Source organism: Lygodium microphyllum, chromosome 14, assembly GCF_053477565.2.
Source record: "Lygodium microphyllum isolate KBCC chromosome 14, Lygodium_microphyllum_v1.1.10, whole genome shotgun sequence".
Lineage (NCBI taxonomy): Eukaryota > Viridiplantae > Streptophyta > Polypodiopsida > Schizaeales > Lygodiaceae > Lygodium > Lygodium microphyllum.
In genome coordinates this window covers 80,387,745-80,401,946 of record NC_141148.1, presented here as the reverse complement: position 1 = coordinate 80,401,946, position 14,202 = coordinate 80,387,745, and the positions used below count along the sequence as shown (strand labels likewise).

General features: G+C 38.0%; 1 protein-coding gene across 1 annotated transcript; it reads left to right on the top strand.

The window, feature by feature from the left end:
• The first annotated feature begins 6,655 nt into the window (after nucleotides 1-6,655).
• On the top strand, nucleotides 6,656-12,033 carry LOC148025759 (pentatricopeptide repeat-containing protein At4g19191, mitochondrial-like). Its single transcript, XM_087692997.1, has one exon. It carries the CDS (start codon nucleotides 7,015-7,017, stop codon nucleotides 10,387-10,389), a length of 3,375 nt encoding a protein of 1,124 aa, XP_087549123.1. The 5' UTR covers nucleotides 6,656-7,014; the 3' UTR covers nucleotides 10,390-12,033.
• Nucleotides 12,034-14,202: the final 2,169 nt, after the last annotated feature.

Sequence of the window (14,202 nt, the reverse complement as noted above, 5' to 3'; positions counted from 1 at the left end):
GGTGCGCACCCATCAAAAATAGAAATTATTCTAGGCATTTGGATTTACACAATCGTCGGGTGCTACCCAATGCCACCGCTGCCTGCTCTACACATCAACTGAAGCATTCACAATTGTTAGAAAATAATTAAATAAGACCCAACAAAAGTGAATACCTAGCAGTCTTCAACTACAAAATAATTAAATAGGTTAAAACTCTGTCCTAACCTTAAGTTAATTCGAGTGTGCACTCTAAACTTATGAACGTCCATTAATTTAATATGTATTTTATGGAATCACCTACTGTGGAATCATCCACGTGTACATTAAATTAATTTCACACCCAAAAAGGACACGCGTCCCCGTCAACTTCTCGCACAAGGAATCCTCCTTGTATACGAGCCCTAACAAATAAATAGTTTTATGGAATCCACTGAAAAACCTCACAGAATTCACCGTCAAATATACCTCCTAGAATCATACCCCCGAGGTGGGATAGCAATTGTCCTCAATTGCTATTAGCTCAATGTGGAGCTAGCAGTGAGGGGTAAGAACCAAATACCTAGAATATCTATGGCCAGTTCTAGTGGTCATAAAGTCACTGTCTAGAATAGTTTTAGGTTTAAGGATTTCAGTTTCTTCTTCTAACAAAGGAGGGTTTTCATAGACAGGATGGACAGGTAATTGGCCTCTAAAAGGTCATAACAAACTGATATGAAAAGTATAATTATGGATCTTCTAATGTTTGGGTAGTTCTAATTTAAATGCATTGTCATTTATCTTGTGAATCATTTTGAAAGGTCCATAAAACCTAGGTGCTAATTTAACAATAGGGTGTTTCTCAACACTTTTCAATCTTCTCTTTTCAATGTGTAACCAAACATAATCACCAACATTGAAACTCATTGCTTTTCTTTTCTTATTAGCTTGTTTAGTGTATGATTTTTGGGCTTTCGTAATCATATCTTTAACTTGAGCAAAAATAGTAGCATGCGTATTGGCAATATCATCAACAGCTTTAACTTTATTCGACAATGAAGTGACAGGTATAGACAATCTATGTCCATAAATAATTTCAAAAGGTGTTTTATGAGTAGCTGTGTCTGGTGTATTATTGTATGCAAATTGAAGTAGATGCAAGTGTGTGTCCCATGTTTGTGGTTTTGAAATTGTGTATGCATGCAAAAGATCTAGAATTATACTATTAGTAGCTTATATTTACCCATTGGTTTCAAGATAGAATGTAGATAAAAAATCAATCTTAGTACCCAAATTAGCAAACAAAGTAGTCCAAAAATTATTACAAAATCTAGAATCACGATCATAAATAATAACTTTTGAAAACCCATGATTAGTGAAAATAGTCTTAAAAAATAATTGTGCAGCTTGAGATGCAGTTAATGTTTTCTTGCATGGTAGAAAATATGATTGTTTACTAAATCGATCTACTATAGTCCAAATCATATCATGATTAGCTTGTGTATTAGGCAAACCAGTTATAAAATCCATTGAAATATGTTTCCATGGACGGTCAGGAATTGGTAAAGGCATTAACAAACCATATTACTTACCATGGTGTCGTTTGACTCTTTGACAAATTAAACACTCAGAAACAAAGTTAGAAACATTAGATTCTATTTTTAGCTAGTAAAAATCTTCAACCAATATTCTTAAAGTGGAAAGAATACCTCTATGACCTTGATATGGAGGACAATGAATTTCGTGCAACACAAATGATCTAAATTGAACAGTGGCACACGATCTTTTCTCACAAAACATAAATCCATCAGAATAAGACAAAGAATCAATTGGAATGCAGTTATTAGCAACTAATTTGTTCCAATCAGCTTGAAAACTGGGGTCATGGTCATAGGTATCCTTCATAGAAGTAAGGGAATCAAAGAATAGAATGAAAATATTATGGATATTTGGTCTTCTACTCAATGCATCGGTAACAACATTCTCTCTTCCTGGTTGATATTTGATAAGTGGATGAAAACTTTGAATGAAAGCGGCCCATTTAATATGGCGGTCAGAAATTTGTGACTGACTAAGGAGATGCTTGATACTTTGCTAGTCAGTTTTAATAATAAATTTCAATCCCATCAGATAGTGTTTCCATTGATATAAGGCTTGAACTATAGCTAATAATTCTTTATCATAGATGGAATACTTCAACTTAGAAGGTTTAAGTTTGCAACTAGAATAGGGTATGGGATATGAATCTTGCATGAGGACAACTCCTATTCCTAATCCGCTAGCATCAGTGACTACTAGGAAGAATGGTCAACTAAAATCAGGTAATTGTAAGATAGGTGCATATATTAAAGCATGTTTCAAAAGAATTTTTTTTTTGCTGATTGTTAGACCAATGATACACAACACATTTCTTTAACAATTTCGTTAAAGATAATGCAAGCAATGAATTTTTTTAAATACAAATTTTCTATAAAAGCTAGCAAGTCCTAAGAAAAAACATAACTCAAGCACATTTTTAGGGATTGACCAATTCAAAATTGTCTCTATCTTTTTAGGATCAACACGAATACTATTAGTATTCAATCTGGGTTTGAAAAATTTCACTCTTGTTAGGGTTAGCATACAATAACAATTTGGAAACTAAAGATAGATGTTCACAATGCTCATTCTTATGCTTATTGAAAACCAAAATATCATTAAAGAAAACAATCACACAATTTTGATACTTCAAAAATATACGATTCATCATACGATTGAATGTAGCTAGTACATTAGTCAAACCGAAAGGCATAACAAGAAATTCATAATGACCAAATTGAGTTCTAAATTCAGTCTTTAAAATGTCAGGTGTATCTTTGCGTACTTGATGATATCCAAACTTGAGATCTATCTTACTAAAAAACAGTGGCCCCTTGTAGTTTATCTATGAGGTCGTCTACCCTGGGGATCGGATATCTATTCTTAACAGTGATTTTGTTTAGGATACGATAGTCAATGCACATTCTATAGGTATTATTTTTCTTCTTAACTAATAGGACAGGTGCACCAAAAGAAGAACTACTTGGCCTAATGAGTCCTCAGTTCAACAGTTTCTTAACTTGTGTTTGGATTTCTTTTTATTCAATCTGATTGTGTCTATAAGGTGCTTTACATGGTGGTTGAAAACTTGGGATTAAATCTATTTTATGGTCTTCAGGACATGTAGGTGGTAAACGAGGTGGTAAATCAACAGCAAAATAATCTTTAAGCGGTGAAAGATATTGTGCATGCCTAGGATGCATCTTATTTTTCTTAGCTTCAATTTCATTCACCCATAGTAAATATGATTTACTACATTTTTTAATGCATGTTTAGCCTATGTGTGACTAAGCACTGGAAAATTATCAAGGGTGTGCAATCCATGCAATGTGATTTGGTTTCCATTAAAATGAATTTTCATGGAATGTGTGGAATAATCTATGTCAGGGTTATATTTGTGACGCCAAGGCATTCCTAAAATAATATTACTAGCTTGCAAAGGCACAATCAAGAAATTTCTACGCTCAACATAATCACCGATTTGAATCTCTAAATCATGCACTTCTTGTGTACCATTATATCTAGTGCCTAAGAATGCAGCCTTTATACGATAATGAGTTGGAAAAGTAGATAAATTCAATTCTTTTACCAACTTTGCAGAAATAAAATCATGTCTGCTTCCATCATCATGTAAAGCAATCTTTTGACCATGCATAAAACATTTCATTGTTAATAACGAATGAGAATTTTGCATACCTGGTAAAGTATCAGAAGCATTGCCGATATCATCATTATCTTCAGTGAAGTCTGGCATATCTTCATGGTCCTCGTCATCAGTTGCTCCCAAGTAATTGATTTAAGCAGCTTGCTTCTTGGACTGATAGTTCGCTGCTAAGTGTCCAGGTTGATGACATTTGTAGCAAACCATAAGCTTTGCTTTGGAGACATTGTTGGTAAGGACTGGAAGTTTAGGTATATTGGGATTTGGCTAGAGGGAAGGCTTAGGGTTTGAATTAGTAGTTGATGGTAAAGCAGGATGTCAAGTCTAGGGTTTACGGAAAGAAAAAGGAACAAAGCAAATTTGATTGAATTTTCGAAAATTAGAATTGAATAGCTTTGTACCAAAGTTATCATTAATCGAAAATTATTGCGGTTGCTTTTCTAGTCCATGAATTTTATCCTCCGCATCATGCGCTAAAGAAATCGCATCCTCCAAAGTCTTTGGTTTGAACATATTCACTTCTGCATAGAAGTGACCAAGCAAACCGGACATGTATTTGTACTTGTGGGTCGCCTTACGGACATTCTCAAGCATTCGAGGTTGAAGTAAGACACTCTAGAAACACTCAGTGTATTGCGGGATGGACTCACGATCTCTTTGTTGCAAGAGATCCCACTGTTTGATGGCTTTCTCATAGAATTGAGGCGGAAGGAAACTCTGCAAAAATTTCTTTTGAAAGGCTTTCCAAGTAGAGGGACAATCAACACTCTTACGAACAACAGTCCACCATAATGATGCTCTGTTTGCTAAATGATTAGTGACACATTTAAGTTTATCTTTTTCAACATATTAGTCTTCATGAAAATAGTCGTCAAACTAATTAATGAAAGCAAGAACAATTTTGCAATCACGTTGCCCATTAAAAATGCAGAATTTAAAATTTCGTTTACTTATCTTGGCCTCTTTCCTAAGAGTATGTGCATCGAGCGTCGCATCAATAGTATGTCGAATGACATCTTCAAGTTGCGCTCCGTCTTGCTCGACAATAAATTATTGAAGTGCAGTCAATTGTGCTTGCAAGTTTTGTCGTTCCCTTCGCTCTTCTTGAAGCTGCATGATGAGTAGATCCAATTTCTATTCCATAGTCGGCTCTAGCAAATCGCTTTCGCCCATAAAATCGTCCATATTATGATTTGACATTTGATTGATGATCCGTCGCTCGTCCTCTAGTCACATGTGAATAAGACCACCACGAACTTGCTTTGTTTATTAATATGCTTTTGCTTTTACGATCTTGCTTTTCTCGGGTATGGCACTTACTATAAATTCGTTCGGCCAAGTTGTAGGTGAGAACATGGGCTTACTGAAACTTCAGAACCAGTTTGAGAGTACTTTCTATGTAAAGTGTTGGTAATTAACCTTTAAGCTTAACTTAGGCTTAAATAACTAATAGCTTAAGCTTTAAAAAGCTTATGTAACCAATTTGATCCGCTTGCTGTTAGAGTATGTCGCCTGAAGACACACTCTCGCCCACGAATCATAAATTTTAAAGAGCTTTGTACCTCTTTTAAGCTTCTCAAGCTTATATAAAACTCAAACTCTATAACTTCTTTTCTGCTTCTCTCTGTAAACTAATGACTTTGTGTGGGAGTATGTCCGCTAGTCCTTTGCCTCCTGCGCGTAGTCCTTCACGATCAAAGGGTACATCAGGGGTTCTTCACCGCCAAGAACACGCCTGTGTTGTCAGTTCATTGCGAGATAGTCTATAGAGCCTGTTCATTCCAAGAACTTCATCTTTGCATGAGATGGTAAGCAATTGGAAGCTCTTGATCTCAACTCAGCTCTGATACCACTGGTGCACAGATCGGATGCTGGACACATGTGTAGTGAATGCCGGAAGGTCCCCAAGAACAAAGAACTTTACAAAACTTCATAATTTTAAGTACAAAGCAAAAGAAAATTTGCTTGACATGAGAAAAAAAGAGACCAATTGGGTGCGATCTTTCCCCATGCCTTTTGTGAGTGCTTCACAAGGCATGTATTTATAGATTTATTTATCTTCAAGCTAAAAAATTGCCCACCTTACAAATAGCATGCTTTTGCTTTTACGTTTGCGTTTGCCCAAATATAAAGTAAAGCGTTTGGGCGTCCAAAAGTCGGCGAATTATGCCCAAATACAAATATCAAATAATGAAATATTTAACCGAGTGCCTATGCCATACAAGATAATAAATGTTTTGTCAAGTGCTTTAATAAATAAGTACGCTTAAATAAATATTGGCGCCATTTCTTTAGTGATAAGGCATGCACCCATAAAAAATAAAAATTCTTCTAGGTATTTGGATTTATGCTATCGCCCGATGCTACCTAACACCACTGCTGCCTGCTCTACACATCAATTGAAGCATTCACAATTGTTAGAAAATAATTAAATAAGACCCAATAAAAGTGAATACCTAACAGTCTTCAGCTACAAAATAATTAAATAGGTTGGAACTCTGTCTTAACCTTAATTTAATTCGAGTGCGCACTCTAAACTCGTAAACGTCCATTAATTTAATATGTAAATTAAATTAATCTGATGCTCGAAAAAGACAGGCGTCCCGTCAACTTCTCGCATAAGGAATCCTCTTTCTATACGAGCCCCGGCAAATAAATAGTTTTGTGGTCATGAAATCCACTGTGAAATATGCCTCCTGGCATCATTTTTTGAAGAGAAAAATGCCATTAAACATAGCAAAAAAAAGTGAATATTCAAACTCACGATCATTAACTCGAACTATATAAGTATACATATTCTTCTTTTGAAATTCTTGATGTATTTAAACAATGCTAAATCTTATCTACAAACATACTTCACTTTAAAACACATCACGTGTCTAAACACCATCAATAAAATTGCTTCATAACAAAAATGCAAGAATTGCATATGAATCTTGATACTCCTTCACTTAACTAAACTTGTCAACCTACTTAATTAATTAACAATCGAGTAATTTCTTCCAAATTTTGTGAAGGTTTAGTGGAAATACAATTTTGTGAAGAGAAACCTGGTTTTCAAGCTATGGCGGACTGATCGTTCACGGAGTCGAGATTGCCTCAACCCTTGGTCTGTATAAAAAATGGCAGATTCACCATGCAGCTAACTTGCAGGTTGCTCACCAGTGCGCCTGCACATGCTCCTCGAATTCATGAAATTATGGCGCCCTGCTTGAGGTGGCCCCTAGATCTGCCGCAAGGTCTCCGGGAATTTTCCTGTGTTTCCTGTCTCGGTGAATTACTCTCTGCCACGATCATGAGCTGCTGCGACTACAGACATGCAATCGGCCATTCCCAAGCACATAAGAATGATAGGTCAGCGGGAATGTCATCTGTACCTTACGCATCGGACATCCGCCTGCGGCCATCATCTACAACTGCGGCGTCAGGGCATCCATCAAGAAGAAAAGCATGCACAAACACCTGCAGTTATGGATTTCGAAGGCGCTCTTCGATCCGTTTGCCAAAACGGACACCTCCTCAATGCGGCCATCGATGCTATGGAGCAGCTGACTGCAGCTCCTTCCCTGAATTCGTACCTGTCTCTTCTGAAGGCATGCATGAACAGACATTCCTTAGCTTATGTCAAACGTATTGGTGCTCATGTCACCCGACATAATGTTGAGCTCACGGGCTTGCTGGGTGACTACTTAGTCATTGCTCTAGCCAAATGTGGTGGCGTTAATGATGCATATGACATACTCACATCCTTGCCACAACGCAATGTGTTCACTTGGACAGCTATTATCAGTGGCTTTGTTCAGCTGAATAAAGGACAGGAAGCCTTAAGGGTGTATCAATACATGCTAGACGAGGGCATTGAGCCCAATGATCACACTTTTGTAAGTGTATTTAAAGCATGTGGTAGCATATGTGATGTCCAACAAGGTAAGAGACTTCATGCTGATGCTCGAAGGGCAGGGTTTACTTCGGATGTCTATGTAGGTAGCACCCTTGTGAGTATGTATGGCAAATGTGGAAGCATTCTTGAAGCAGAGAACGTGTTTAATGCATTGGTAGAGCGGTCTGTGGTGACTTGGAATGCTATGCTCTCAGCTTTTGTTGAAGTGGACCAGGGAGAAAAAGCTTTGCAGCTGTATAGACAAATGCAAGAGGAGGCTGTACAACCACTCATGCAAACATTTCTTATTGCGCTACAAGCATGTGGGACTCTTGCAAGGAAAAATTATGTGTTGGAGGGCTGGGGAGTTCAAACTGTAGCATTGAAAATCAGCCAGGCGCTGCATGCAGATGCCCAAAGAGCAGGTGCAACATCAGAGGCCTTTGTTGCCAATTCCCTCATGACTATTTATGGTAAGTGTGGAAGCATTCTGGAAGCTCAGCAGGCATTCAACAACTTGTCCTTCTGCAGCACTGTATCATGGAATGCAATGTTGTCAGTTTATGTTGAGCAGGGTCAAGGCGAGAAGACATTACAACTTTACAGACAGATGCAAGAAGAGGGCTTTTGCCCAAGCCAGCCGACTTTTGTGATAGCTCTTCAAGCCTGCAATGCTCTTGCTGAAGATGGAGATGCTCTGGAGGGCAAACTAACAAACACAGTGCTTCTAGACATTGGGCAGGCAGTACATGTTGATGCCCAGTGGAAGTGCTTTCATCAAAATGTTTTTATTTGCAATACACTTGTAAGCTTCTATGGAAGATGTGGAAGAATATTGGAAGCAGAGAATTTGTTTGATACTTTGCATCAGAGAAATCTTGTGTCGTGGAATGTGATGCTAGGTGCATATGTAGAGCAGGGCCAGGGAGAGAAGGCGCTAAAATTATACAAACAGATGCAAGAGGAGGGCATTTTCCCAAATCAGCAGACATTTAAGATCACATTTCAAGCATGTGCCACTCTTCTAGATAGCGAGGAAACATTTCATCCTTTGAAAGAGCCAGTTAAAAAAATTTCTTTCAAACTCAGTCAGGCATTACACGCTGATGCTCGGCGAATGGGCTTGATGTCAGATGCCTTTGCTGGCAGCAGCCTTGTAAATTTGTATGGTAAATGTGGAAACATTATAGAGGCAGAACATGTGTTTGATGCACTGTCTCAGCATGATGTAGTGTCTTGGAGTGTAATGCTCTCAGCATATGTTGAACAACTACAAGGTGATAAGGCTTTACAGCTTTATAGACAGATGCATGAAGAAGCTGTCAGTCCAGATGATCATACGTTTGTGACTGCCCTTCAAGCATGTGGTACCCTCATTGAGAAGGAAGATGTTATGAGCATGGATGGGAAACCAAGAAAAGTTTCTTGGGAAATTTGCCGAGCATTACATGCAGATGCTCACAAGAAGGGCTTCACTTCAGATGCTTTTGTTAACAGCACTCTTGTTAGTATCTATGGTAAATGTGGCAGCATTTTAGAAGCAGAGAGCATTTTTGATGGGCTGTTTGATCAGGACATTGTTGCATGGAATGTTATGATCTCACAATATTTTGAGTTGGGTGAGGCACAGAAGGCTCTGCAGCTGTATAGTCAAATGCTAGTTGAAGGAATGAGTCCCAATAAGCCAACATTTCTTGGTGTCCTCCAAGCATGTGGTTCACTTGCAGAGAAGGGATGTACTGTTGCTTTAGAGATTGGCAGGGCATTGCATGCTGATGCTGGCTCCAAAGGTTTAACATTAGATACATTTCTTGGTAGCACCCTTGTGAGTATGTATGGTAAGTGTGGAAGCATTGGAGAAGCACAGAAGGTGTTTGAGGAGTTTTCCCAGGCGGATGTTGTTTTATGGAATGCAATGCTTTTAGCATACATTGAACAGAATCAAGGAGAAAAGGCTCTAGATCTTTACAAAAAGATGCAAGAGGCTTGTAGATTGCTGAATGATGCAACAATTATTTGTCTTCTGCGGGCCTGCTGTGAAACAGGAAATATGGAGATATGCAGGCAGACTCATTTTGCTATAGTTTCGGTTATTTATCGTCTAGATCCTCTCATAATGAATACTCTCATTCATGCTTATGGAAACTGTGGAGGTGCAGAAGAAGCTCAAGCAGTGTTTGATGGGCTTCTGTCACCCACTACAGTCTCATTCAATGCATGCATTGCTGGTTATGCTCGTGAATGTAATCTCTGTAGAAGCCTGTGGGTGTTTGAAGAAATGCGACATGCAGGTGTACATGCAGATGAAGTCACCTCCCTTTTACTTCTTGCAGTCTGCAGTCACACTGGTGTTGTTGACAAAGGCATTGAGTATCTCAATGGTATTCATACATATTCAGGACTATGTCTAGACATGAAGCACTATGTTTCAATGATTGACCTCTTTGGTCGTACAGGGGACTTTCAGAAAGTGGAAAACTTGTTGCAAGGTATGCCAATGCAGGTTGATTTGGTTGGTTGGTTGAGCTTGCTACATGCATGCCGTACACATGGCAATGTGGAGGTGGGAAAACATGCATTTCATCATGCAGTACATCTACAGCCAAAGGTAGCTTTTGCATATGTTCTGTTCTCAAACATGTTTGCTGATGGTGAGTTTGATGAGTTTGTAAGCAAAGAAAATTTGGAGGAACACGTTTGGATGCATTCAGAAGCTGTACCATGCTATTCAGCAGGGGATCAAGCAATACAGTCTTATGGTTTAGGTAATCACACGGTCTCTTTAGGAATGCATGGGTATGATTCTTTTTAGGAAGCGATTTGAGAAGGCAAATTGTCTTCAAGTTTCACAGATATTATTTCAGGCTAGGAAAAGGAATTGTTTGAGATGCCAGTAATGGATCATAGGAGATAATGGTATATTAAGTAAAGTCGGTGTTATGGACCCAAGCTGCAATACAGAATGCAATTTTCATGAATCATTCTTCGGTACAAGCAATTAGTCAGGGACCTGTTGATTAGTAGAGGACTAAGTTAGCCCTTTGTCATTTATCAATACAGGACTAACTTAGTCCTGAGTATCCGTGGCACTTGGGGAAAAGGACAAACGAGGACAAAGTCACCATTATATAAGAAAGAATATGCATTCTGTATGACGTTCCTCTTCTTCTAGCTGGTTCAGTTCTCTATCTTTATCTCTGGCAGAGGTGTGTAGCCCACAAATAACATGCTGAGGTCTGAAAGGACCCATATCAGAGGACCTCAAAGACTCAGTACCAGAAGAGCACTGCCAAGTATAAGTCTAAAAGAAGTCCTAGTGTTCGTGGCACAGATACTGATCCATGCACCAAAACATAGATTAGCCCAATTCGAGAATCTGATTAGAAACACTGATGGGCGTAGTCCTAATTGACATATTCCACAGCATTATTTAATCACAAACATTGCTAGAGAGAATTGTGACACAGGAACAGAGTGCTGCAACAACCATCATCTCATCGTGCATTGTGCTGAATCCACATCAGACAACTTCTAGAAGATATGAAGGTAGTTGCATGTCTTGTGACTCTTTAAGAACACTTCACATCTCACTCACTAAGGTAATCTAAGCCTTAAACACTCGGCACAACCCTGATGAATGGCTGCCTGGCAGCCAGACTAATCCCTAATTTACAGATGCTACATCATATGAAACATTGGTTGAAATAAAGCATTACAAAGTATGATCTTCAAAATTAGAAATGGCTTCCCAAACAGTATCTCCCTCAGATTCCATCTCATCTCAGAAAAGTAAACCTCTTGTAAGGTTGAATGACAGTTCATGTGACTTGCACATTCGCCTCACTCACTAGATCCGTTTTAACAGCTACATCTTCCTTAACATGTTCATGTGCTTTCAGCATGCCCTCATTGAACAAACACTTGCTGCATTTGGGTTGCTCAATTCAGGAACTTGAACTGATGCACAAGAACAGATCTTTACTGTATCCTATTGCTGATTGCTCATAGACAAAATATGCCACAATTGGTTGCATTCAGCAATGACTTCTTTCAGCTTTGGTCCATTACAACACCATTGACTTGTATATCCTTCTGCATCAACAGTATTGCCAACTGCTTTTCTACCAATCTTTTGCCTTTCAATAACTCTTGCAGCTTTGCTTTCAAATCCTTTTTTTCCATTTCTAAACTGATATAAAGGGCCTTTGCAAGACTTCATAAGGCCTTCATATAATAAAGCCCATTCTTGCAATCCTATAAGTTCCAAGCTTGACTGACAACTGAAATCAGGATACTCAAGTTCTCTTCTGCAACAGCTGTTATTATTGTCCCTTCAAACTCAACATCCAAATTTTGCAATACTTGCTTCTCCAGTTCCATCTCTGGCATCAGTCTCTTGTTCGAGAGCTCAAGTTCTACTTTGAGACTACTGCACAGCTACCATCTCCACTTTTGCTATAACTTTATTCTATAGGCTATCAGTCCAGTCTTTGAAGGTCTTAGCAGGCATCTCATCCTTGACCTGCCTGCATTTTCTCAGTGTACTGCAGATACATATCCTTCACATAGTTATTCAAGTGTTTATTTTTTCTCAACCTCTAACTACCATCCTTCGTTAACCAATCCAATGCCTGTTTCTCTACCAAATGTCTCAGAGATTAAAAGTCAAAAACTTTACAACCTGGTTCAGAAGCACAACTGCTGACTGCATGTCCATACTAGCAGGTACCCCTTTTTGTTCTGCTTTGGCCTTCTTTAAGATTTTCCATGATTTTTCTTATGAGTGCTCATGCAGGTGAAGGGCTAGGAACGCATTTAGCCTCCAAACTGATGTTTCTGAACTTCATGACATTTAAACCTTTGCCGTCCCAACCCTCTGCTGTGTTGACTGCACTTGCACAGGTCTACGTAACTGCAGAAAATAATTTGATGGCTCCAAAATTTTAGCAATTTGTTGTGGCTTCTCTTCATAACCTGATTGGACCGCATCCAAGTACATCTTCTGCCTATAATATCTTTATCAAACATGCCATGAAGATTTTGCTGCATGAGCTTCATAAATTCTTAAGGCCATCTTATAAAAGCCTTGTATTCTTTGTATTATAGGAATGTTTATTCGTATTAGTGCAACCTACTACAAAATTAGGTTCAACCTTATGGACATTCAAGAAAGCATTCAAAGTCACTGCAAGCATGACACCATTTAAGTTGGTGTGGCTTTGAGGCAGTAGTCCTGATGGAGTTTGTGGTTTCCAACTTAGGTAGCAATTGAGCACAAACTCTTACCAGAGCAATTGATGTAAAACATATTGCACCAATGTCTATGGCTTGAAGAAGATTCAGTTGTAGTATCTTATGTCTTGGGGGTGGTGCCAAAGAGAGAGCAAGTGTGGGTTGATAGACATGTCAAGAAGAAGATTTTCAAAAATGTTTATACCTTGAAGCATTTGGATGTTATGAGAAAGTTGCATCCGTGGTATAATATAGAGACAAATGATCAAATACATGGTAATCCATGTATTCGATTAAACGATCGATTAGTAAAAATAATCTTCGTATGAGATAATTTTTGTACCAAATAATCTTTTTATACTAAAGAATGTTTCACATGAAAGAAAGATTCTTTCGTACAAAAGAAATTCCTCCTACAAAATTTATCAAACAAGTTTAAAAAGGATAATATGAGGAAAGGGAGCTTACTAGTAGCTTTGTTTGAGGAAAATTTTCTTGAGATAGACCTATTTAGGATGGGAAAAATGAGGACCTACTAATAACTCTATTTGGTGAATTTATTCTTCAAATCAACTTGTTTGATATGGGTTGAACTTTAGCACAAGTTTGCTAGTGATTCCCGATAGTTTCATCTCAATCAACGCCATTAGGCAAACAAACCTGATATGAATTCAATTAAGGATGCAATCTTTAAGATTGGATCTTGAATTTACCATCACCTTATAAGCTATATTAAACATTGTGACACAAGTTAGGTAATCTCTAAAACAAACGAACATCATTGTTTTAATAAGTAGAAAAAGGATGGAGATCCATAGTCAACTTATTAGGATCCCATTATAATGACTTGAACTATTACCTCCTGATCTTGAATATGATCTTCTATAGGCTACAATATGAGTTGAGGCATAAGGTAGCAAATTACTAATGTTACAAGTTATGACCTAAATTTACATGTTATAAATCAAAGGTATTCATGTAGATCATAGTCTACATAAAGGGTGATATTTGGTAAATATAGAAGCGTTATGGATTGAAATATAGACACAATCTCTTATTGTGTTGGCAAGGTCTTCTATCTTCTATAGGGTGATACTTGAGTTAGTGTACATGGATGTTTACTAGGGCTGCACCATCAAAAGAGCCTTATTGGTTGTGATTTTTACCTAGTGTAACCGTAATATAGCTTATCTAGCCCATAACCCCAACAAGCTATGACTTTATTCTAATTAGCTCACAATAGTATGATTTCACTTTCCAAAACGCAGCCCATGACTTGATTTTCATGGCTAAACATCTAGAATAGCTACTTTCTTGATTTTTTACCTACCCTAAAATCTAAGCAACAATTAAAAAAGCATCTAAGCAATTGATAAGCCTCTTCATGATTGCA

Coding starts and splice junctions, on each gene's coding strand:
- LOC148025759 (XM_087692997.1), top strand. CDS start 7,015: ATGCAATCGGCCATTCCCAAGCACATAAGAATGATAGGTCAGCGGGAA.